The 26,682-nt window shown below is 40.0% G+C and overlaps 1 protein-coding gene and 1 pseudogene across 1 annotated transcript in view; both read left to right on the top strand.

The window, feature by feature from the left end:
* The window catches only part of LOC138089946 (acyl-protein thioesterase 1 pseudogene), a 45,877-nt pseudogene extending 36,785 nt beyond the window's left edge, over positions 1–9,092 (top strand).
* Positions 9,093–13,635: 4,543 nt separating this feature from the next.
* Positions 13,636–26,682, top strand: part of ME1 (malic enzyme 1) — a 207,518-nt gene continuing 194,471 nt past the window's right edge. The window contains exon 1 of the mRNA XM_068985213.1: positions 13,636–13,713. Within this exon, the coding sequence (XP_068841314.1) occupies positions 13,636–13,713 (78 nt within the window). The remainder of the gene's footprint in view (positions 13,714–26,682) is intronic.

The raw sequence follows: 26,682 nt of genomic DNA, 5'->3' as shown, positions 1-26,682 counted from the left end.
TAAGAATACCACAGACAAAGATTATTAGGTGTGAAACTGGGAAATGAAAGGAACTTAAATTCAAGTAAAAATGTATTACTGAAGGAAAAAAATAGCTGTTTCTTCTCTGTCTGATAACAATTAAAAAAAATTTTTTTGATGTGTACTTAAAAAAAAAAATTATTTTTTTATCTTTGTTTCTGGCTGACCTGGGTCTTCACAGCTGCATCTGGGCCTCCTCTAGTTTCTGTGAGTGAAGGGCCCACTCTTCGGCTGTGGTGCATGGGCTTCTCAGTGTAGTGGCCTCTCTTGTTGCAGAGCACAGGCTCTAGAGCACAGACTCAGTAGCTATGGCACATGGGGCAGTAGCTCCATGCACATGGGATCCTCCTGGACCAAGGATCAAACCATGTCTCCTGCATTGGCAGGCAGACTCCTAACCACTGGACCACCACGCTGATAAATATTTTAAAGCAAGTAATTAAAAAAAAATATTGTAAGGCCATATCTTCCTGGAGATGTAGGAGCTGGGAGAAGGGCTTATGAAAAGTGGAATCTTTAGGTATAAGAAGTAAAAGAAAATTAAGACACTATGCCTCTCTGCTGTTCTTTAATTGTTCAGAAACTATATAAGGCTATATAAACTATATATGACTTTGTTCTTATACCCTTTTACTTTTCCTATGTACAGATGAAGCCTAAAGAATATATACAGACTGAAGGACAATATTGTGATTAAAGGAACCTATTTTATTCTCATGAAATAGATTTAGTATCTCTCCAACAGATATTATCAGGAAAACTGCAAGCAAAACTATATATAACAAAGTCCAGGTGATTTAATATTTGCATTTTCTATTATGTATTGGTGATGGACAGGGAGGCCTGGCATGCTGTAGTTCATGGGGTCACAAAGAGTCGGACACGACTGAGTGACTGAACTGATCCTGATACTGATTATGTCTTGGTTTCCCTGCAGACAGGAAAGACAAATATGAATCAGCTCTGGGATGTGACCTATACAACTTTTAAGCATTGATTCCCTGACGAATGACGAGTTGTTTCTAACTTAATTCCAAAAGCTTGAAGACATATTGGCATACTTCTTTTTTTAAAAAAAGTTTTTATTATTTATTTATTTTTGGCTGCCCTGGTCTTTGTTGTGGTGTGAAGGTTTCTCACTGTGGTGGCTTCTCTTGGTACGAAACACAGGCTCTGCAGCCTGGGCTCAATAGTTGTGGCAGCTGGGCTTAGTTGGAGCCTTGGCCTGTGGAACCCTCCCACACCAGGAATCAAACCCTTGTCCCCTGCATTGGCTGGTGGATTCTTTACCACTGAGCCACCTGGGAAGTCCTCAGCAAATAATAACTATCTCCAAATCTGAATATGTACAGGGCTGGAAATACAGTATTACATCTAAAGCTCCTCTTTCAATATAAATTCTACTTGAATTTGGAAATCTTGCATGAGTCAAGGAATACGTGGACAAGTACCCAAAGTCTGATTCTTTTCTCTTTTTTAATTTAAAATTTTTATTTTATATTGGAGTATAGTTGATTTTGGAGAAGACAATGGCAACCCACTCCAGTACTCTTGCCTGGAAAACCCAAGGGTGGAGGAGCCTGGTAGGCTGCAGTCCATGGGGTCGCTAAGAGTCGGACATGACTGAGTGACTTCACTTTCACTTTTCACCTTCATGGATTGGAGAAGGAAATGGCAACTCACTCCAGTGTTCCTGCCTGGAGAATCCCAGGGACAGGGGAGCCTGGTGGGCTGTTGTCTATGGGGTCGCACAGGGTCGGACACGACTGAAGTGACTGAGCATAGTTGATTTACAATGTTGTGTTAGTTTCAGGTGTACAGCAAAGTGATCCAGTTATATATATTACCATATCTAGTCTTTTTCAGATTCGTCTCCTATATAGGTTATTACAGAATATTGGGTATAGTTCCCTTTGCATATAGCACATAGCATAGAGTAGGTCCTTGTTAATTATTTTATATGTAGTAGTGTGTATATATTAGGAGGTTGGGATGAACATAGAATAAATCCCCAACCTCCTAATATATCCCCCCACTTGCACCTTTCCCCTTTAAGCCTGATTATTTTCAAAACCCCAGAATGACTTCATAACTCTCCTACTGAATCTATGCAACATTTTTTCCTCCTGCCCAAAGATCCCCAATGTCCCTACAGAAACTAGACCATGTCTTTAGGATAGTGACTTGGTCTTGCTATTTCCACTACAGTGAAATTTATTTTAGTACTCCACATTTCCACCCTGGCCTACGTGCTTTCTCCCAAGCCTCTTCATCTGTCATGAATGAATCTCTTGTATAACGCTCCTGAGTACAACCTTTCATGCACATTTTCTGCTCTCCCATAACCCAGGAGGTCTGGAGCTCTGCCATGGTATTAGAGCTTCAGCTTAGGACTAGACTTGAAATGCCAGGTTTCTGGTGTCATTAGAGATTGACAGTTGGTGCCTAACGCTGGCTTAGTTTTATTTCTGCCAGATCACTAGATGCTAACCACTAGATACAGCCCATGGGCTCCAAATTAACAAGGTCAATGTATTTTGAGTTGATCTCCAAAAACACAAACTAGTCTTTTAAACTTCAAGTTGGATAAAGCAACAAAATAAGAGTAGCTTTCATTTGTGTGATTTTTTTTCATTATTTTCTAACATTTGTTTGAGATACAAAGGTAAATAATTTAACACACTGTCAGGGATGAATGGCAATTTTAAAGCAATTACTAGCTGTTCATTAAAAGGAGAAATTGAAGTAGTTTTTTGAACCCTTTCTTGTGCTTGAAAAACTTTACTTGAAAATAAATCATATTTGATATGTATTTTCTCTAACTGTAGCATCAAGGTTTTCAAAATATGAAGCAGATGTGTGTGTGTGCGTGCTAAGTCACTCTCAGTCGTGTCCAACTCTGCGACTGAGAAGGGAAAAAGTCACATAATATTGTCATTTATAGAACATCATGTTATATTTGAAAATCAATTATTTGTTCACTGAATTCTGTGATAATCTGTTATTTAGGTGAGTCAGGGTTAACTGGTAAATTCAATATATAGTATTATGAAAAACGGTTGCCTTTCCACACAGCTTTTTAACTTTAAATTTGAATCCTTATTTTTTTTGGCTTGTTTTTAGTCTAGCTTTTTCAAAGTTAGACAAGTAGGGTGATCCACACAGGTGTTTGGCAGAGGAGGATATTATGAAATTTATCCTCCCTGTCTCAGAGTCGCATTATGTGGCTGGCTTTAGTGCCTCCTGGCAAGCAGAGATTTCAGGTATCCATACTGTAATGTGGTATAATGCCAAACTGTTGTCTCAGATTACCTGTGGAACAAAGAAGAAAACTGAGATTCCTAAAATTGTACAGTATATTGTTTTAATTATAGATACCCACTGGGTATGTTCCAAAGTTTAAAGTTTTGTTTTTTTCTGAATGTAAAAGTAATATGTACTCTTTATACAAACTTCATACATTACCGAACTATAAACTAAAACAAATCATCAACAATTTGGGAGCAGAGTTTTCCAAGTCAAAAAAAAAAAAAAAACCCACCTCTATCCATTTAGTATTCAGTATTACTTTTTGTGTTTTAAAGGTAGACCATGGCCTTAGTAGGCTGAATTTCAACTCTTTAAAGTCAGGTTTTAAGTCTCTGTTGAATTTGTTACAATACTGCTTCTGCTTCATGTTTTGGTTTTTTAACCCTGAGTCACGTGGGATCTTAGCTCTCCAACCAGGGTTTGAACCTGCCACCCTGCATTTGAAGGTGAAGTCCCAACCACTGGGCCACCAAGAACATCCCCAGTATTACTTTTAATATGATATTCTTACTACAGTTAAACCAATACATGGTCCCTAATAGACGCCAATATCTTTGGTTTCTAATATATAATTCTTTCACTGCTGCTTGTTAACAGTCTATGATATGAGCCTCATTTAGTAACCGACTAACTACTTAAAATAATTAAAGTATTGTAGAATAGCGTATGGAGAAGGCAATGGCACCCCACTCCAGTACTCTTGCCTGGAAAATCCCATGGACAGAGGAGCCTGGTAGCCTACAGTCCATGGGGTCTCAAAAAGTCGGACACAACTGCGCGACTTCACTTCCATGCACTGGAGAAGGAAATGGCAACCCACTCCAGTACCCTTGCCTGGAGAATCTCAGGGACAGGAGCCTGGTGGGCTGCCATCTATGGGGTCGCACAGAATCAGACATGACTGACGTGACTTAGCAGCAGCAGCAGCAGTAGAATAGTGTATTATAGCTAATTTAATATTCTGGCACTAATATGTATATTTTCTAAAAACTGTCATTTTTCAAAATATTAAAAGAAAATATACCAAGGCTGGATGGCATCACTGACTGGATGGACGCGAGTCTGAGTGAACTCTGGCAGTTGGTGATGGACAGGGAGGCCTGGCATGCTGCGATTCATGGGGTCGCAAAGAGTCGGACACGACTGAGCGACTGAACTGAACTGAAATCACACTGAAAACAATTTTAGAAAGCACTTTGAAATCTTGTATTCATGATAATCATCGGTGACTCCAACATCTGATATACTGAAGATATAGTAAGGGTTGGGGTCTATATCTAAACTGAACTACGGCTTAACCTCTAGTCTACTTTTCCAGAATAAATTTTTCTCAACTTATTTCCTTATGCACATTTTCAATCAGTGTCAATGACTTGTATGTATCAAGTGTACCACACACTGCATATTTGAGATGATCTAGTATCCTAAAAAAAAGTGGTGGTAACAAGCAGTCTAACAGATTTCTTCGCACTCCTATGCGGCAGATTGTTATTTTCCAAATGGTTGCAGCAAATCTCCTATCATACATGCTCTTCTTCCAGTGTGGCTTTGGTGCTCTTCCCATTGAGATGGGTTTTTGAGACTACACCAAGAGAGTATGGAGAAGGGACAAGGGTAAATAATCAAAAGGAAGAGCATTTTTTTCTACCCTGGAATACTTGTGCTGGAAGTCTTCAATCTCCAAATAAGCAGTTTGACTGCCCTGAGGCTGCCATGCCGTGAGGACCCACATTAACCCAGAATGAGAGACCCTGTGGAGAGAGCCTGAGAGTTCTTGAACAGAGAGAGACAAAGAGAAGTGTCTGGATAGCCGTCAACTACTCTAACCTACCCCCTTTTCACTGGAAGCAATGATATAGATTTATTCTTGACAATGATGGGAGGTAGTTTTTATCTAGGTTGAATAAAGCAAATGTAAGGAAGTAGTAAAATATTAATTCAATGAAAATGAATAGCAAAAATATTGAGCTGGGTCTTTTTCATAATATATGTAACTTTACGTTTTAAATAATACAGTAAGTATGTGTGTGTTCTCAGTCTTGTCCAACTCTTTGTGACTCCATGGACTGTAGCCCACCAGGCTTCTCTGTCCATGGAACTTCCCAGGCAAGAAGACTGGAGTGGATTGCCATTTCCTCCTCCAGGAGGATCTTTCCACCCCAGGGATTAAGTCCATGTCTCCTGCATCTCCTGCATTGGTAGGTGGATTCTTTACCACTTGAGTCACCTGTGTGTGTGTTAGTCACTCAGTTATGTCTGACTCTTTGTGACCCCATGGACTGTAGCCCTCCAGGCTCATCTGCCCATGGAATTCTCCAGGCAAGAATATTGGAGTGGGTTGCCATTTCCTTTTCCAGGGGATTTTCCCAACCCAGGGATTGAACCCACGTCTCTTGCTATACAGGCAGACTCTTTACCAACTGAGCCAAACAATACAATACATGCTATTAATGCACAGAAATTTTATTGACAGTAGATATAATTTTACAAGGCCCTAAAGCATTATACAATGGTATAATCCAAATGATTATTCATCAGAGAACAGTCTCAATCAAATTTATGCCATTCTGTAGGAATATTGTCAGCAAATTTTTCAAGAACAGTTTGAAAACCAAGGATTATTTGAAATGTTGAATTTTCTATGTCCAATTCTGGTGGCTCATTAATTATTTCTAGATAAATCTTTTGCCAAAGAGGAACGGATCTATGCCCTTTATGCCAAAGACTTAAAGAAGATAGTCAAATAAATACTCATGAAAGAAAAGTGTGTATGAATAAATAGATCATGAAATAAGTTAGAAAAGTTCTTTATGTGGAGTTCTGGAACAAAGAAGTGATGGGTGTCACAGAGACCAATAGATATAAAATCACCATTGTTATGGAGTTGACATGTGAGCATTCATAGTAGCGAGATGATAAACCAGTAAGAGAATTGCCTATTATATTTAAATATAAAAAGTTCTGTGGAGAAAAATTAAGTAAGGAAGACCTATAGAGAGTAAGGAGGATGTGTAAAGGAAGAATAGTGATTGCTGTATTCCGTGGCATGGTTAGTGAAGGCCTCAGCTGACAAATGACACTTGGGCAAAGACTTGAAGGGATTGAGGAAACCATGTAGATATGTAGGGGACGAGTGCTCCAGAGAAGGACCAGCAAGAGCAAAGGCCACGAGGCAGGGAGGTGTGTATTCTGTTTGGGGAAAAGTAAGACAGTCACAGTCAGTTAGAACAGGAAAGAGGAGGGGGTAGATAAATGTAATAAAGCCACAGAGATAAAGGGACTGGAACAGTTTCTATGGGGCCTTGTAGGTCAGCTAATGACTTTGGCTTCTACTAGGAGTGAGGTGGAGAGGATTTTGAGCAAGAGCATTTAAATTTAGAACTAGTCTTTATTTTTAACTTTAGGATAGAAAATCTGAACTATATTTTGCATTTGGGAGTATTCCTGTGGGGTTTTTCAAGGCCCGGGTTGTATGAATGCCCTTTATGTATGCAGTGAGATAAAAACAATTATTATTTCAAACTAGATGTGGCTAGAGTTGATTCTGCCTTTTAAAGCAAATGACATAGTTCATATTTACTGAGAAACAAATGTTTATATTATTATTCTATTTCCCCAGGGTATATAGAAAGATAACTCTACTCATGGAATATTAATTTGGAACTTGTCAGACATTTTATTCAGAAATATTTTATTTTTAAAAATCTTTAGGAAGACTCTTATTCTTTGTATGATATTTCCAATATTATGTGGTAATAGGCTTTTAAGGGGAGAAGGAAATGGCAATCCATTCCAGTATTCTTGCCTGGACAGAGGAGGTGGCAGGCTACAACCCAAAGGGTAGCAAAGAGTTGGACATGACTGAACGTCTTAGTATGAATACACAGGCTTTTAAAACTAGCATGGAAGCATTTGTTGTATTATGGCTAAAAAAATGCAATATGATTTCTAAATCATTGACTTACACATGAACTTTAGGAAGATAATTCATTACCAATTTGGAAACTGCCTATACAGATACATAATTTTTTTTGTTTTGTTTTTTATGTGAACCATTTTTTAAGTCTTCATTGAATTTGTTACAGTATTGCTTCTGTTTGATGCTTTGGCTTTTTTTGGCTGCAAGGCAAAGTGGGATCTTCGCTCCCTGACCAGGGACTGAAACTATACCCCTGGCCCTGAAAGATGAAGTCCCAATCCTGGACAGTCCCAGGTAGGAAATGGTAATGGTTAACCTTCAGTGACCAAGCAGTCTTAGATTTTTCAAGAAGATTTTAATTTAAATATAAAAGAAGATTTTAATTTAAATATAAAACTCAAAAGTTCAAGTATGTTTGCAGCAACTTGGGTATATGCATCTACCATTTCAGCTGTAAATTTTATAAAATCTAAGTAGAGAACAAGTACTTCTGATGAAAATCGGGTGTCAAAATTGAGATGTGCTTTATGTATAAAATAAAATACACATTAGATTTCAAAGACAGTACAAAAGAAAAATGTAAAACGTCATTAATTTTACATTGATAACAAATTGACATACTCATATTTTGGATATAGTATTAGGTTAAATAAAATATATGATGAAAATAAAATTCAACTTTTTTTTTTTTTTACTTTTTAAAAACTTGGCTACTTGGAAATCTTTATGTATACGGCTCACATTACATTTCTTTTGGATAGCGCTGCTCTAGACCACTGGTTCTTAAAATGTGGTCCCTTGGCTACCATCAATATCATCACCTGGGATCTTGTTAGAAATGCAAATTTTGGAGCTCTACCTCCCACTTTATGAATCAGAGACTCTGGAGGTGGGGCCCTGCTTTAAGAAGCCTTGCAACTGATTCTGATGCAAACAAAAGTGTGATAAACATCCTTCTAAACCAGGGGTCTGGAATTCTCATTTGGCTGCAAATTAGGATCATCTGGGGACCTTGGGGCACGGAATCCTGGTGATAAAGTTACCACCCAGACCAATGAAATCAACAACTCTGGGTCCAGTCAAGAGTGTTTTTAAATCTCCCCAGGGGATTCTAATATGGGAAAAAGATTGAAAACCACTGGCCTCCATCCTTGATTTTTAAACTGGGGCTGCAGGAGGCTGACCATGCTTTCTTTTCAGCCTTAGGTGTGTCTGCTTAGTTCTTCACCCTGCTCACCCTGGAGAGCCCACTGCTGTGATTTTCCTGCATGGGTGGGGAGATACCGGGTGTGGGAGGGGCAAGAAGCCTTTGCGGGTATCAGAAGTTCACATATCAAATATACCTACCTGCATGTGTCTGTTAATCTGTTCCATTAAATGTGAACATGGCTGTGCCTTCTTGGTTTGATATTATTGGGCTTGATTCACAGCAGGATAAACCTGGAATTAAACAGGCAGCAGAAAATGTAAAAGCTTTGATAGAGCAAGAGGTGAAGAAGAGTATTCCTTGATTCCTTTTAAGATTATTATTTTGGGTGGGCCTTTTTCAGGAGCTTTATCTTTGTCCACCACTGTGACCATTCATCAGAAACTGGCAGGTAACACTGAGTTCAGTTGCTGACTTCCAACGAGGGTCCTAACAGTGGTGCTAATAGAGACATTTGTCTTCAGCGTCATGGAGATTACTACCTTTAAGTTACTCTAATGGTCAGTTCTCTTACTGTAGAAAAGTTAAAAACATTGGTAAACCCAGCCCATGTAACCTAAAAAACACAGTTCATGTCACCAAGAAATGATGGATATCAAGCAACTCTTTGATAAACTCCCACTTCCAGTTGATTGACAGCATGAAGAGGCGTGAAGAAGTATTCAGCATCACTGTAGTAGAGTATATACCTTTTCCAGTGCCCCATCTTGAAACTTCTGATGTTTGCAGTGTTAAAATGTTTCACAGATACATACATACCAGTGACAAAGGCTATGTCTTCTTTTGGGAGATTTATGATCTTCTAGGTTTCTGTACATGTATAATATGATCCAGAGCATACTAGTATTGAAATAGATGAAACAGCTAGCTTATTTTTCCCAAATGTAATTCAGCCAAATACTGCAAGCACATTTTTATTACATCATTTGAAAATTATTAGCATGCTTAATGAAAACTTTTTCAGGTATAAATGAACAGTTAAGCTATAAATGATTTATGCATGTTCTGACTCAGTCTATGGACTTACCCCAAAATTATGAAGTTAGCATACAGTTATCTGTATTTTTGTATACGTTTTCATATATATTTAATGATTGTAATATATAATAAGAATGAAGTGGTATTACATTATTCCTAACAGTAGAGATAATGCTTTTTAAGGGTTAATAAAAAGGGATATTACTTTCTTCAAAAAAAGGTTGTGTTCTATGGAGCTCTAGACATTCCGTAGGGTCGGCCTGAGCAGGGTTTCCCAATCTCCAGGATCTAATGCCTGAGCTGATATAATAACAGAAATAAAGTGTACAATATATGTAATGTGCTTGAATCACCCTGAAGCCATCCCCCCATCCGTCTGTGGAAAAATTGTCTTCCATGGAGCCGGTCCCTGGTGCCAAAAAGGTTGGGGACCACTGCCTTAGAGGATGGGGCTTTTGCATAGACTTTTGTTTTCCAATAGATTAAAATAAGGGTACAAGGATTCCCTGGTGGCTCAGTTGGTGAAGAATCCGCCTGCAAAGCAGGAGACAGGGGTTTGATCCTTGGGTCAGCAAGATCTCCTGGAGAAGGGAATGGCAACCCACTCCAGTATTCTTGCCTGGGAAATCCTACAGACAGAGGAGCCTGGAGGGCTACAGTCCATGGGGTCACAAGAGTCGAAAATGACTTAATGACTAAACCACCACCAAAATAGGCGTACATCTCTTTAAAACCTCCTAGTGAAATGACTCACGTACCCATTTCACCTATTACTATAACACTCAAATACCAATAACTACTAGCTTGGTTCATCAGGGATTCCTTAGAGTCAGGTAAAGCCAGGTTGTCACCCCAAAATATGAGGACCAGGGGAATCTGCAAACAAATCTTATTCTATTAGTTTCTTCTCACGTATTTATCTTCCTACAGTTTGCTGCCCTTGGAAGCCTAAAACAGCTTTCCTTGTCATGTCATTTTTCTACCGATTTATTGTTCTTTGTTGGCTGCAGTTCTACGATATTTGCTTTAGCTACTCATCATTTCAGTTTTCTCCTGGATAATGTGTGCTGTGTGTGTTAGTTAATAAACTCTTTTTCTTTTGTTAACATGTCATCTTCTTAGAGTCCCAGCCGACCACCTAGGATGGGTAGAGGTCAACTGTTGCCACCTCCATGTTAGCACTTATTCAAGTCCTGTTCTCACTGCAGTATGTAGGTAAAAAGGCAACTCTCGCCGTGGTTGCCAATTATACCGGGGCTGGCCATGTTTGAGTCAGCTGTCTGTTTTTTAAAAAAATATTTATTTACTTGGGTGCGCCGTGTCTTAGTTGCAGCACATGGTGTCTTCAATCTTTGTTTTGGCATGTGAACTCTTAGTTGCGACATGTGGCATCTAGTTCTCTGAGCAGGAATTGAACCTGGGCCTCCTTGTATTAGGAGTCTAAGCCACTCAACCACCAGGGAAGTCCCCCAGCTGCCTACTTTTGATTCTGAACTGGTAGGGTCAGCCACTCTAGTAGACTTTTTCTTAATATATTGAACACTGGAATTCTCAAAATTAGAACCCTAAAAGGTCAAAGTTTTTTGCTTCATACAGAAACAAACCAAGAGTCAGGCATGTTAAGATATTCAACTAAAAAAAAAAAGAACTTATTTTACATAACAGTAATGTGTTTTTGTGTGAAGAAATACAAAATCATTTACTTAATATCACAAACCATCATAGAGCTACATCTTTTTTTCTGTTAGATTATCTTTTATTCTCATGAAAGTTACATTTGAAATGTTACATGTACTGTTAGGTATTTCCTGAATTTTCTCTATGTGAAACCGCAACAACATTAGGTAGAAATGCTGTAATCATACTTAAATATGATTACAGTTCATTGTGCATCAAACTTGGGCAACAAAAAGTCTGATTTTGATATAGTATTCTCACAGACCATCAGAAACTACAGACTCTAGTCCCTTGTTTGTGAATCACACCCATTCTTTGATCAACTGTGTGTAGATTGACTGTAGTTTCTCACAAGGAAAATTCTAACAGAAGTTTCTTTTCTGTTGTTTGGGTTTTTTCTTTTACATGTTTTTTGCAATAAAACCTAACTTTAAAACCTTTAAAAAGGATTGAAAAAGTTGGTGTCCTTCCTAGTTGACATTTAGGTGGAAAAATAGGTTCTTTCCAGTGGTTTTGGTACTGCACATGGATATACAAAATGGCTTCCCCAGCTAGGCCTCATCCCTAGAGGGTTGGAGGGTTGGAGCTCTTTTCAAGAGAGAAATAAATGTAATGGAAGAGAGATGTGAACTTTACCTGCACTGGCAGGATCGTGTAATCCCTCTGTAATAATGGCTTGGGGGATAAGCCCACACACTCTTTGGGACTACTCTGTATTTACATCAGCTTTTCTATCTATTAACTATATCACAGAACTAGGACTAGACAGATAATGTGTGCAAATTTATGTACTAAGAGCTGTGTTATAATAAGGTTCTGTTGTACTCACATTTTTGTCTCTTTTTCAGCATCTTGTGTTTTGTTTCCAAGCCTGTCATTGAACTGTTTTTGTCTTCCATGAAATACTTTTAATTGTAATATGCCTGAGTTAATTCAAGAGAGTGAGTTTTGTAAAGTATACCTTCTTCTCAGATGTTGCTGGGTTGATGATTTATGTATTATAGAACTCACAGTGAAAAGTGTTACCAAAATGCAAAGAAAGAATTCTGTGACACAAATATTCCCTATTAAAAAGCAACTGATTCTAGATAATTTAAAGACCAGGACTAAGAAACTGCTGGATATACGTGTGGCAAAAAACAACAAATCTTTCTGGTAAGGGAAAGCAACATAATTAGAAATAAAACTCTTTGGTTGAATGTCTAGTATATGGATATATAATATCCAATGTGTTGCTGTGTTGTGCTAAGTCGCTTCAGTTCTGTGTGACTCTGCAACCCTATGGACCATAGCCTGCCAGGCTCCTCTGTCCATGGGATTCTCCAGGCAAGAATACTGAAGTGGGATATAAAATCAAATACTGAATCCCAAACACCTTTTTATACAGTCATTAGGTAGGAACAGGGCAGAAATCAGCCATCCTATTAACTGGAAAGGAAACTGGGGCCCAGAAAGCTTTTAGTGTGTGCCGTGTTGGACACCCCTTTTGCCTGTGATATGACTACTTCAGCATTCCTTGAAACTTAAAGCATAAATATCAATAACAGAATTCCAGCGCTGGGAGATCGGATTTTCTTGGTTTACCAAAGAAGAAACTGAAGCCCTTCAAGATTGAGGGCTTTATTATCGTCATTCAGAGAGGCAGGTTCTTAAACATCCTGGTCTCCAGAACTTTTAGGAACAACGTACACAGGAAAAAAGTGACTGTTCATTGGGATCTAACATTTGCACCTTGTCTTTTAATGAAAGTATTAAAATAAAATTCCCAGGGATGGCACTCTCCTCTCTGGCCTTTCTCCCAGTTCTACCCGGGGCCGAGGCTTTCTGGGTCAAGGTTGGAAGCTTCCTCCGGCCCTGGCAGGGATCCAGAATTGTGAATAGAAAGTTTGGAAGCGTCTGATAGGAGATGCTTAGATGAATTAGATGAATTAAAGATGAAGTCTGATTGTCATCGGTCAGCTGAGGTCTTTTGCAAAGAGCCCCCCCCCCCGGGTCTCCCTCTGTGCCTGGGCAGCCGTCCTCCGCCCAAGGCTCTGGGTTTCCCATCCTTTCTCAACCTCCCCGCGGCTGCGGCTGCGGGGGGCACCTCGGCCTGGGGTGATGGTACCCCCGGGCCGGGCGGGGGAGCCTGACCTTGCCCCCGCCCTTTAGGTGCTCCATAGGAAGCACGTCCCGCACGCAGGGATGGGCCGGGACGGTTGCGACTGTAAACCGATGGCGAGCGGGGGGACCCTGGGCTTGTGGAAGGGAGCGGCGCCACCAGGGCCTCGCTTTCCTCCTCCTCGCTCGCCTCTCGCCTGATCGCCTACCATGACTCAGCGCTTCTCGCACGCTGCCCGGCTGGGGACGCCGGCTCCTCGCCGGCTCCTCCCGCCGCGTCCACCCCCTCTCGCCACCCACGCCCGCCCCCGGCCGCCGGCCCTTTCTCCGCGCCGCCGCCGCTGCCGCCGCACTCCGCGCCGGCGTCCTGGCAGCATCCGCCGCCCGGCCCGCTCCCACTCGCCGCGCACGCTCGCCCCCCGCCATGGAGCCCCGGACCCCTCGCCGCCGCCACACCCCCCAGCGCGGCTACGCCGTCACCCGGCACCCCCACCTCAACAAGGTGAGCCCGCCCGCCCCTCCGCGGTCCCCGACTCCGGCCGGCTCACGGGCAGCAGCACCCCGACCTTCCCCGGGCGGCTCCGCGGGCGCCGCCTCGCCCCTCCGCCCGCGGCCCCCGGGACGCCCCCCGGGGCAGGCAGACCGGCGGGCGGCGGGGGGCCACCGGGGCGACCCCCCACTGCACCCCACCCCACCCCGAGCCTCGGCGCCGGCCTAACGGAGGGGCCGCCGGGGGCAGGGGTGCGGGTACCCCGGAACGTGATGGGAGGCCGGGGGTTTGGCCCGGCGCCTCGGCATCTCGTTTGGGGAACGCAGGAGATGTGCAACTTGTTTTTAAATACTTCTCGGCTTCTCCAAAAGCCAGAGCCGGGGCAGAGAAAGGAGTGGCAGCGAAGGGAGTGAACGGTTGTTGTCTGTGAGGGTAGCAGGTGGGCTGCCCGCTGGGGCCTCGGTATGCCAACCCACGTAACAAAGTCTGTTCTGGGGTGCCGATCCCCGGAGGCTGCTGTGGGAGCGCGGCGGCCCTACTGGTCCAGCCTGGATGCAAACGTGCTCTGAGTGGCAGGTCACGTGAGCAACCTGAAAGTCAAGGCCTCTTGGTTTCTGGAGCGTGCCTGTGGGTGGCTTCAGCCTCGGGCGCTGCGTGGCCTGGTGCACCATCCTGCCCCAGACTTGGGGCTGTGGGGAGAGCCAGATTTTTTTTGAATCGGGCCTTCTGGAAATGAATTTTCTAAGACCTCGCCTCCTTTTCATTAAAAGGGCGATTCAGTGCAACAGACCCCTTTTCAGATCCGTTTCCTTTTTCTTCACAGGTAATGAAACGCCCAAATGCAAAAACATCTTGGGATGTATAAATTTGCTTATTGGCTATTTAGCAATCACCCTCTTTTTATAGTCAGGTTTGTCTGCGGATGGTTCCTTTTATGTAAAGGTGTGCTTTTGACGTTTCCTTTGAATTTGGTATGTGGAAAATGCCATCAGTCAGCACGGAAGCCTGTTGGTTCATTTTGGGATTCTCTTTACTAGACACTTTTTTCAATCAAAAACTGGACTCAGCACCCCTCTCCCCCGCTGTGTTGCCTGGTAATTTGTACATTGTTATTAATAGCATGAGGACGTGTGGTTTCCTTGATTTAATAAGGTCTAGCTCCTGTGAGTTCTTTTTGATGTTTATGATGACAGGCAGTTTTACGTATCTATAATTATTCAGCATTTCTGGTCATAAAGCGTTATGAAGTTTTAAATATTTCCCACTTATTTTTTCCTCAGTGATTTTAATTGCTAGCTTGATTTTTTTCTTCCTTTTTATTCTAAAGGTTGGGGCCTATTTTAGGTAGGAAAATAGGGAAAATTTGATGTGACAAAACAATTTATTGCTTGTGTACCTGCCTGCTATAACTCATGACGGAGTACTAGGTAGCCTCTTAACAAGAATCACATGAGTGGTATAACCTGTTTGTTGTTTGAATTTCCTCGGGTCGCTGAAGGAGGGTGCCTGTTTCAAGTGGGTTGATGGAATAGGCAATCCCAGAGCAAGAGTCATTATGCTATTACTGTTTACATCAAAAATTTATGATCTTGACATATTTTCAGTGCTCATGAGTAAGGATTAATTTCTACTTAAGAATAATAGTATCACAGAGATCTTCCACCAAAGGCATTAAGGTGTGGGTGGCATTAATGTGTTAGGAACACCTTTTTTGAATTCGTAATTCAATTTTATTGCATAGTATCAATTTGGACTTAAAATTCAGGTGGCTGACTTTGGCGTGATTAATGCAATAAGTTTTACTCTTGAACAGTCCTAAGACTGTGTGGTCCTCGTGGAAATGATATCATGAAGATAACAGAGTATCTTCATATGAACCATTGAAACTATAGCTGGGGGATCTTCTTGAAGGACCCTACTTTGAAGACCTCTGTGCCTTTAAGTCTTTCCCTAACCCAGGAATTTTTGTTGGCTTTTGTGGTAACTTTGGCTACAAAGAAGCACTAGGAGATGTTCCTCCTGTAACACCCTACCTAGCCTGTCAGCTGGCTACACTAAGCCTTCGGCCTCTCACACAGACCTTCATCACCTTACCTTTGGGAAACTGAGACAGTTTTTCTGGTTTTATTTTCAGTATTATAGTCTGTCTTACATGTAGATGTGAAAGAAATGTCTTCATCAGTCCGCATGTTCTTTATGTTCTGCTTGTTATCCAAGCATTTGCCATATGGTATTATTTCCTATGTGTGTGTGTGTTCTCAGTTGTGTCCAACTCTGAGTACCTTGGGCTGTAGCCCGCCAGGCTCCTCTGTCCATGGAATTTTCCAGGCAAGATTACTGGAGTGGGTTGCCATTTCCTCCTCTAGGGGATCTTCCCGACCCAGGGGTCGAACCCACACCTCTTCTGTCTCCTGTACTGGCAGGCAGAATTTTTTTTTTTTTACTACTGTGCCACCTGGGATGCCCCCTCTAATCTATTTCCTATTATGTTGAGTGTACAATCAATCTGTCAATTAGGTTGATTGTCTTCTCCAAATTTATCTCATTAGTTCCTCAGTTTAGCTTTCCACTTAAAATATATTTGCTGAATCTCTTACTTAATACCTTTTGTCTGTGTGTAATTCCTACAATAAAAATTAAAATGTTTAGTTGATTTAGTTACGATCTCTTCAGGGAAGAATCTCCTAATTGGCTTAGTCTTATTATCATACTTAATACCTTTGTTTTTTATATAGTCTATTGTAGCATGTCATTTAGTATTTACTACAGTGTATTTTTTATTTGAGTTGGATTGTCATAGGGCAGGGATTATAATCCTTAGCACAGAATTTTGCCCAATGTACATTAAATATTTAATGAATAAATGAACCATGTTTAAGAACTTTTCTTTGTCTTTCAAACAGAACTCAACTTCTCAAGCAAGTAGGTCTTAAAGTGGTAGTTTGATCATTATTCTAAGACATTTACCCTTTTTAGTGTAATTTCTTGAAAGTAAACTCACATGAAAGCTAAAGCTCTGTTGACTTCATGTACCATTATATTGTATTGTGTAATGGCATATAGTCAGAAACGATGGAATTTGGTTTAAGCCTAGGCATGCCGTGAAATTTTATTTATTTGCTGGATAACCTTTGAGTGCTGCTTAATCTTGGTACAAATTGAGTTTAACAGTAGATGTGATCAGAATTAAAAAATAAAGAATTTAAGGGAATTCCCTGGCAGTCCAGTGGTTAGGATTCTACCATTTCACTGCTGAGAACTCAGGTTCAGTTGCTGGTCAGGGAACTAAGAACACATAAGCTGTGCAACACGGCCAATAAAGAAAGAAAGAAAGAAGTTAAAAATACCTTAGAGAAGTAGAATTTTTCTTCACTGGTAATAATTCCTGTCTGGTTCTCCCTGTTTGTATATTCATGTGTGCATCACTGCATGTAGGATTGCCTTGTAGGACGTGGAGAACGCAGTTCTGCCTCACACGTAGGAGATTCAGTATCTTTCTGTTCATAGCCCAAATTGCTTTTGAGGCGCTTATCTTTGTCTGAGTTATATGTCCTCTGATTTAACATTTAATGTTTATAATTTTCAAGGATATCCTCTGATTTAGATCAGTTGTATTTCAAATTTTTTCTCTGGAATTTTCAATAATATCAAAATAATGTTTCATAAATCACTCTTCCGAGTTAAAATTCTACATACAAAACTAATCATACTTATTTTTTTTACTTCCCAACTTATTATTTAGCTGTATTTCTTCGTGCAGTGGTAGAAAACACTAGTTGATAGGTCTGTTACAGTTAAGTTGTGTCTACATGGCTTCTATATCTTTAAGATGAAATGATAAATGTGACCTATAAGTAAATCTCTCAAAGGTACTGCTCTTCAACATTTTTGACAATTAGATCCAGTCTAAGCAAAATCACTGCAGATGGTGACTGCAGCCATGAAATTAAAAGACGCTTACTCCTTGGAAGGAAAGTTATGAACAACCTAGATAGCATATTGAAAAGCAGAGACATTACTTTCCCAACAGGCCCATCTAGTCAAGGCTATGTGTTTTCCAGTGGTCATGTATGGATGTGAGAGTTGGACTGTGAAGAAAGCTGAGCACCAAAGAATTGATGCTTTTGAACTGTGGTGTTGGAGAAGACTCTTGAGAGTCCCTTGGACTGCAAGGAGATCCAACCAGTCCATTAAATTTTCACCTAGTATAGGTTTCCCAGGAGGCTCAGTAGTGAACAATCCATCTACTAATGCAAGAGATGCAGGAGACATGAGTTTGATCCCTGTGTCAGGCCAATCCTCTGGTGGAAGAAATGGCAACCCACTCAAGTATTCTTACCTGGAAAATCCCATGGACAGAGAACCCTGGCAGGCTGCAGTCCGTAGGGTCCCAAAGAGTCAGACATGATAGCAACTGAGCACACAGTTCTCTGGAGTTGCCTCAACAGTATGAGAAACTGATATATTATTTAATGTGAAATCTTATTGATGTGAAGGCAATCATAAGATGCACAGCCATATGCCTCCATATTTGTCTGTTGCCTTGGTAACACAGGATAGCACAAAACAAAAAAATGTTGTGTTCTAATGAATAGAAGGATGAATTTGATTTGAGAACTGGTGATGTGGAGTATGGGCTTCGTTGGTGGTTGAGACCGTAAAAAATCTGCCTGCAGTGCAGGGGATCTGGGTTCGATCCCTAGGTAAGGAAGATCCTCTGGAGAAGCGAGTGGCAACCCACTCCAGAATTTTTGCCTGGAGAATCCCGTGGACAGAGGAGCCTGTTAGACTATAGTCCATGGAGTTGCAAAGAGCTGGACATGACTGATTGATGTGGAGTACAGAAAATGTTAAAGAGAGGAAGAGCTTTGAGATTTTTCACTTTGTGTTCTGATGTCCTTCAAACTTTTGGACAAGTGTGGATATATGAAATAATAGAATGAAGCCTCTAAAACTTTGTGTGTAGAAGTGAAGCCACCAATTCTTTTCATTTGAATGAGATTTTCTTAACTGGCTTCACTCATTTTCTTTTACATTTTAACATATTTGTTCAGAATCCACTATATGCTAGGTAATATTCTGGGTACAGGGGATATTCAATGAATAAGATTCTTGCTTTAAATGTACTTACATTTCCATTATATTTCTGTTTTACCTCTTTGCTCAGATATTAAAGAGTATATATTCATTTTCTTTGGATTATATATTATAAAACAGGTTTTTATTACAACTGATTATTGATACATTTTTATATGTAGAGTTAGAACTCATAGCTAGAAAGATTATGAAGTACTTATTTTTTTACTGTACTTTTTACTCCCTTCGCTCTTGAATTTTTGATTTAGCAAATTGAGCATGATTGTGTGACTTATTAAATTAATGAATTTTATAGTAAAAAATAAAACCCTGTATTTAGCTCTGGGTGAAACAGATTTACATTTTGGTCTCAGATTCATGTAAGTGCACTCGACTGACATCATATGATCTTTGCAATCTTTCATAGATCTTCACAGAATGCCAGGTGGAGGTTAAAGAATGTCTCTGTGGAGAAAAAGAACAAGGAAAGCTTTTTCCTTCTCAGGACTCTGCTCCAGGTGTGTAAGGGCTTGGAATTGTATGAGAGAAAGGTAGAGGTATGCCCTGGGGAGTTAAACTTTTTGGGGTGAGTGCAGTGAAATGCGAAGATAAAAGATTTAAACAGTTCAGTGAAACCAGCCTTTAATATATTTGACTTTGGAAGTAATCAGGACTCGGACAAGACAAGTATTTGGACTATTTTCCAATAGTTTTCAAAACTGACATGATCAAATAGTGTTACAGACTCCAGGTGACCTGATTTGGTCTATTTATTACATCATTATTTATTTTATGTTACTAAGCCAACTCAGCAAACACGTTGACAGTGTATGGACCCAGAATTGATCCGCAGACATGCTGCAATTCAGCAGGACTAATTTGGGACTGTTGGTACCCTAAATTGTTAAGAAATTGTTTTAGACATGGGGCCTAAATATACAGTGTGGTTCTTATAGACTTAAAGTGCTATTTAAAATATTTTATGGCTTATATATTAACTTTTACCCATCTAACTTAGTGTATGTGGTATAGTACATTTTGAAACAAAGGATTATTGTTGCTATAAATGAATTTAGAGAATTTAAAACAATTTAAAGAATTTAGAGAATTTAAAGCAAAGGCCCTGAAGATATATCTAAGTTAGCTATCAACTAAACTGGTTTCAGATGCTTGCGGCCTTTGAAATTAAAGACGGGGAGACACTGTGCCTTTAAGCTTCTGTAGTTTAACCAGGTAGTTTGGGAAGTCAAAATAGTAATTGATAATGTTCTCTAAAAACATGGAAATATAATTATCAGAGGTTCAATGTAAATAAACAAGCTCTAGACCTAACAACTATTATATTTTTACTATTCAGGTAATGCTTAAGTACATTAGCAAAAATACTTATATGTTCATAGGAACATGATTCTGTGAGTTATATCATGATTACATTATGAGTAGCCCAGTAGTAGTTAAATTCTAGACTGTCTCATTAAGACCTGGAAACTGAAGGAGACCTAAGGCTCCATTATAATATTAGAGTTGGGCCCCTAAAGCTTGTAATGTATTAAAATACATTTAAAACATCTATTCAGAGTCCTCTAAAATACTTTCAAACTTCTTTGATTGTAACTCACTATATATGTACATACGTAATATATGTATAAGTATATTGTTATGGACCGAATTGTGTCCTTCCTAAAATTGCATGTTGAAGCTTTAACCTCTCATTTTTCTGAATTTAAGCATATTTGGAGATAAAGTCGTTAAAGAGGGAATTAAGGTAAAATCAGGTCTTTAGGATGGACCCTAATCCAATACAACTGGTGTCCTTAAAAGCGGAGACTGGGACTCAGTGGGAGAGGATAGGCATCTGCAAGTCAGGGAGAGAAGCCTTGGAATGCAAGCAGCCCTACCAACTGAAGTCTTGGTCTTGGACTTCAAGCCTCTAGAATTGTGAGAAAATGAATTTCTGTTGTTTTAGCCACCCTTTGTGGTCCGTCGCAGCTGGCGCGCTTCTCAATGACACTAAGCCATGCCTCCGGGGCAACCCAAAACGGGCAGGTCATGGTGGAGAGGTCTTGACAGAATGTGGCCCACTGAGAAGGGAATGGCAAACCACTTCAGTATTCTTACCTTGAGAACCCTATGAACAATATGAAAAGGCAAAATGATAGGACACTGAAAGAGGAACTCCCCAGATTGGTAGGTGCCCAATATGCTACTGGAGATCACTGGAGAAGGAACTCCAGAAAGAATGAAGGGATGGAGCCAAAGCAAAAACAATACCCAGCTGTAGAAGTGACTGGTGATAGAAGCAAGGTCTGATGCTGTAAAGAGCAATATTGCAGAGGAACCTGGAAAGTTAGGTACATGAATCAAGGCAAAATGAAGGCAGTCAAACAAGAGATGGCAAGAGTGAATGTCAACATTCTAGGAATCAGCGAACTAAGATGGACTGGAATGGGTGAATTTAACTCAGATGACCATTATATCTACTACTGTGGGCAGGATTCCCTTAGAAGAAATGGTGTAGCCATCATGGTCAACAAGAGAGTCTGAAATGCTCTACTTGGATGCAGTCTCAAAAATAACAGAATGATCTCTGTTCATTTCCAAGGCAAACCATTCAATATCATGGTAATACAAATCTATGCCCCAACCAGTAATGCTGAAGAAGCTGAAGTTGAAGAGTTCTATGAAGACCTACAAGACTTTTTAGAACCAACACCCAAAAAAGATGTCCTTTGCATTATAGGGGACTGGAATGCAAAAGTAGGAAGTCAAGAAACACCTGGGGTAACAGGCAAATTTGGCTTTGGAATACGAATGAAGCAGGGCAAAGGCTCATAGAGTTTTGCCAAGAGAATGCACTGGTCATAGCAAACACCCTCTTCCAACAAAGGAGAAGACTCTACACATGGACATCACCAGATGGTCAACACCGAAATCAGATTGATTATATTCTTTGCAGCCAAAGATGGAGAAGCTCTATACAGTCAGCAAAAATAAGACTGGGAGCTGACTATAGCTCAGATCATGAACTCCTTATTGCCAAATTCAGACTGAAATTTAAGAAGTAGGGAAAACTACTCGACCATTCAGGTACGATCTAAATCAAATCCCTTATGATTATACAGGGGAAGTGAGAAATAGAATTAAGGGCCTAGATCTGATAGACAGAGTGCCTGATGAGATATGGATGGAGATTCGTGACATTGTACAAGAGACAGGGATCAAGACCATCCCCATGGAAAAGAAATGCAAAAAAGCAAAACGGCTGTCTGAGGAGGCCTTATGAATAGCTGTGAAAAGAGGAGAAGTAAAAAGCAAAGGAGAAGAGGAAAGATATAAGCATCTGATTGCAGAGTTCCAAAGAATAGCAAGAAGAGATAAGAAAGCCTTCCTCAGCGATCAATGCAAAGAAATAGAGGAAAAGAACAGAATGGGAAAGACTAGAGATCTCTTCAAGAAAATTAAAGATACCAAGGGAACATTTCATGCAAAGATGGGCTCAATAAAGGACAGAAATGATATGGACCTGACAGAAGCAGAAGATATTGAAGAGGTGGCAAGAATACACAGAAGAGCTGACAAAAAAGATCTTCACGACCCAGATAATCACGATGGTGTGATCACTCATCTAGAGCCAGACATCCTGGAATGTGAAGTCAAGTGGGCCTTAGAAAGCATCACGATGAACAAAGCTAGTGGAGGTGATGGAATTCCAGTGGAGCTGTTTCAAATCCTGAAAGATGATGCTGTGAAAGTGCTGCACTCAATATGCCAGCAAATTTGGAAAACTCAGCAGTGGCCAGAGGACTGGAAAATGTCAGTTTTCCTTCCAATCCCAAAGAAAGGCAATCCCAAAGAATGCTCGAGCTACTGCACAGTTGCACTCATCTCACATGCTAGTAAAGTAATGCTTAAAATTCTCCAAGCCAGCCTTCAGCAATATGTGAACTGTGAACTTCCAGATGTTCAACCTGGTTTTAGAAAAGGCAAAGAAACCAGAGATCAAATTGCCAACATCCGCTGGATCATCAAAAAAGCAAGAGAGTTCCAGAAAAAACATCTATTTCTGCTTTATTGACTATCCCAAAGCCTTTGACTGTGTGGATCACAAGAAACTGTGGAAAATTCTGAAAGAGATGGAAATACCAGACCACCTGACCTACCTCTTGAGAAACCTATATGCAGGTCAGGAAGCAACAGTTAGAACTGGACATGGAACAACAGACTGGTTCCAAATAAGAAAAGGAGTACGTCAAGGTTGTATATTGTCACCCTGCTTATTTAACTTCCGTGCAGAGTACATCATGAGAAACGCTGGGCTGGAAGAAGCACAAGCTGGAATCAGGATTGCTGGGAGAAATATCAATAACCTCAGATATGCAGATGACACCAATCTTATGGCAGAAAGTGAAGAGGAACTAAAAAGCCTCTTGATGAAAGTGAAAGAGGAGAGTGAAAAAGTTGGCTTAAAGGTCAGCTCTAAGAAAACGAAGATCATGGCATCCGGTCCCATCACTTAATGGGAAATAGATAGGGAAATAGTGGAAACAGTGTCAGACTTTATTTTGGGGGGTTCTGAAATCACTGCAGATGGTGACTGCAGCCATGAAATTAAAAGACGCTTACTCCTTGGAAGGAAAGTTATGACCAGCCTAGACAGCATTTTAAAAAGCAGAGACATTACTTTGCCAACAAAAGTCTGTCTCATGAAGGCTATGGTTTTTCCTGTGGTCATGTATGGATGTGAGAATTGGACTGTGAAGAAAGCTGAGCACCGAAGTATTGATGCTTTTGAACTGTGGTGTTGGAGAAGACTCTTGATAGTCCCTTGGACTGCAGGGAGGTCCAACCAGTCCATTCTAAAGGAGCTCGGTCCTGGGTGTTCATTGGAAGGACTGATGCTAAAGCTGAAACTCTAAACTTTGGCCACCTCATGCGAAGAGTTGACTCATTGGAAAAGACCCTGACCTGGGTGGGATTGGGGGCAGGAGGAGAAGGGGACAACAGAGGATGAGATGGCTGAATGGCATCACCGACTCGATGCACATGAGTTTGGGTGAACTCTGGGAACTGGTGATGGACAGGGAGACCTGGCTTGCTGCGATTCATGGGGTCGCAAAGAGTCGGACACGACTGAGCGACTGAACTATAACAATAATTGCCACGATGTTATACTAGTTTCAGATATACAATGTAGTGATTCAATATTGTATATATTGTGAAATGATTACCACAGTAAGTCTAGTTAACATCCATCACTGTACAAGTTTGCAAAAAATTTTTTCTTGTGATAAGATGTTTTCAAGTGTACTCTCTAAGCCACCTAACTTGCAATAGGATTTTATTAACCGTAGTCACCTTGCTGTACATTTCATCCCCTGGACTTATTTTATAACTGGAAGTTTGTACCTTTTCATCACCATCACCCATTTTGTCCATTTCTTACTCCCCACCTCTGGCAACCACCAGTCTATTTTCTATATCTGTGAGTTCATTTTTGTTATTAAAAAAAAAAATTCCACATATCAGTGAGATCAAACAGTATTTGTCTTTCTCTGTCTGACTTTAGCATAACGCTCTCCGGGTCAATCCAGCTTTTTGCAAATGGCAAAATTTCTTTTTTTATGGCTGAATAATATCCCATTGTATGTATTTACACCATACCTTCTTTATCGATTTGTCCATTGATGGACACTTAATTCATCCCTCAATGGATGGATGGACACTTAGTTTGTGTCCCTATCTTGACTATTGTAAATAATGCCTCAGTGAACATGGGGTGCACATATCGTTTTGAGTTAGTGTTTTGTGTTCTACAGATACACACCAAGACGTGGAATTTCTGCATATGGTAGCTGCATTTTTAATTTGGGGAAGAACTTCCATACAGTTTTCCATAGTGGCTGCTCCAGTTTCACTTGTACCAACCATACATGAGGGTTCTCTTTTTCCCACGTCCTTGTCAACACATGTCATTTCTTGTCTTTTTGCTAATGGTGATTTTAACAGGTGTGAGATGATATCTCATTGTGGTTTGGATTTGCATTTCCCTGATGATTGGTGATATTGAGGACTTTTTAATGTACCTGTTGGCCATCTATATGTCTTCTGTAGAAAAATGTCTATTCAGATCTTTGGCCCATTTTTTAAAAGATAGAATTCTTTGTTTTTTAGCTATTGTCTGGGAAGTATTTTTTGATGTAATAATTTAGTGTTTATAATTTTTTATTTTAACTGTCATACTCATTTTAAAGGATTTAAGAGGGAAAGGAGAATCTATTGTAGTTACCCAAATATTTACCATTTCTCTTACTCTTCTTTCATTCCGATGTTTCAGATTTTTCTTAGGTATCATTTCCCTTCCAGCTAAAGAATTGCCTTTAGCATTTCTTTAAGAGCATTTTGCTGGAGACCAGTTGTCTGTTTTTTCCTTCATCTGAGATGCCTTTATTTCATTTTCATTTGTGAAAGATATTTTCACCAGTTATAGAATTCTGGGTTGACAGTTGTTTTCCTTAAACCCTTTAAAAATGCTGTTTCTCTTTGTTTTGGCATCTTTTCCATTTGATGAGAAATCTGCAGTCATTTGAAATATTCTGTGTATGTAATGTGTTGTTTTTCTCAGAGTCCTTTAATGATGTTTTCTTTGTTTTTAGTTTTCAGCATCTTAAAATTTTTTTTGGATTTGGCTTTCTGTATCTTCTTGGCATTTGCTGAGCTTATTGAATTTATCAGTTTATTTCTTGAACCAAAATTGGTAAATTTTTAGCCATTATTTCTCCAGATTTTTTTTTTTTTTTCATTTTCATCTTTTGAATTTTATTGAAATAAACGTTAGGCCTTTCGGTATTGTTCCACAGGTTCCTGAGGCTCTTAACTATTTTTTAGTCTTTTTTTTTTTTTTTCTTTTCAGATGGTTAATTTCTAAAATTATCTATCTTTTAACTGACTGTTTGCTCTTACATCTCTGTTCTATTCTTCAGCCCATCTGTTAAATATTTTATTTTAGTTATTGTATTTTTCAGTTCTGAAATTTCCATTTGGTTCTTTACAGCTTTTATTTCTTGGCCAAGACTCTTTATCTTTACTTTTCTTTCAAAGTTTTGCCCTTATAGATTGCAGCATAGTATGATAACTGATTCTAAGTCTTCATCTAATAACTCCATTATATGTGTCATCGTGGGATTGGTGTTTGTTGATTATTTTTTCCTTTGAGAGTTAACATTTTTTGTTTTTTTGTATGCTGAGTAATTTTTCCATCTATTTTGGATATTTGAGTATTAGAAGATTCTAGGTTTTGGTTAAATCCTCCGATGAATAATGTTCTTCTTAGTTTTTTAGAGTCACTCAACCTGGTTGAAAGTGAAAGGGTTAGTCGCTTGGTCGTGTCTGACCCTTTGGGACCACATGGACTGTAGCCTGGCAGGCTCCTCTGTCCATGGAATTCTCCAGGCGAGAATATTGGAGTGGGTTGCCATACCCTCGTCCAGGGAATCTTCCTGACCCAGGGATCAAACTCATGTCTTGTACATCTCCTGCATTGGCAGGCAGGTTCTTTACCACTTAGTGCCACCAGTTTGAAAACTGGACCCACCTTCTGTGGATTGTGGTTCCAGGATCAATTATATTTTCAAAGCCTACTTTGTAGTGTCGTTTGAATCTCTTCATCATGTGTACCACCCAGTGTCTGGTGTGGGATCTACACAGTAGTTTACTCTGTGGTTTTCAAATCCTTTGTTATGCTGTTTAAAATCAGATCTATACATGAATAGCCCAGACGTGAGTCCCAGAGTTCATAAGCAACTTTATGAGATTGCTTTTTTAAGTTCTCTTTCCCCTGTGATCTTTCTGATATTTCTTGTCTTCTTAGGATCCACACTTTCCAGCCCACTTGCCAGAAAACTGGGT

This window comes from Capricornis sumatraensis, chromosome 13 (assembly GCF_032405125.1).
Source record: "Capricornis sumatraensis isolate serow.1 chromosome 13, serow.2, whole genome shotgun sequence".
NCBI lineage: Eukaryota > Metazoa > Chordata > Mammalia > Artiodactyla > Bovidae > Capricornis > Capricornis sumatraensis.
The sequence above is the reverse complement of the archived record's forward strand: the minus strand, read 5'-3'. Positions and strand labels throughout refer to the sequence as shown.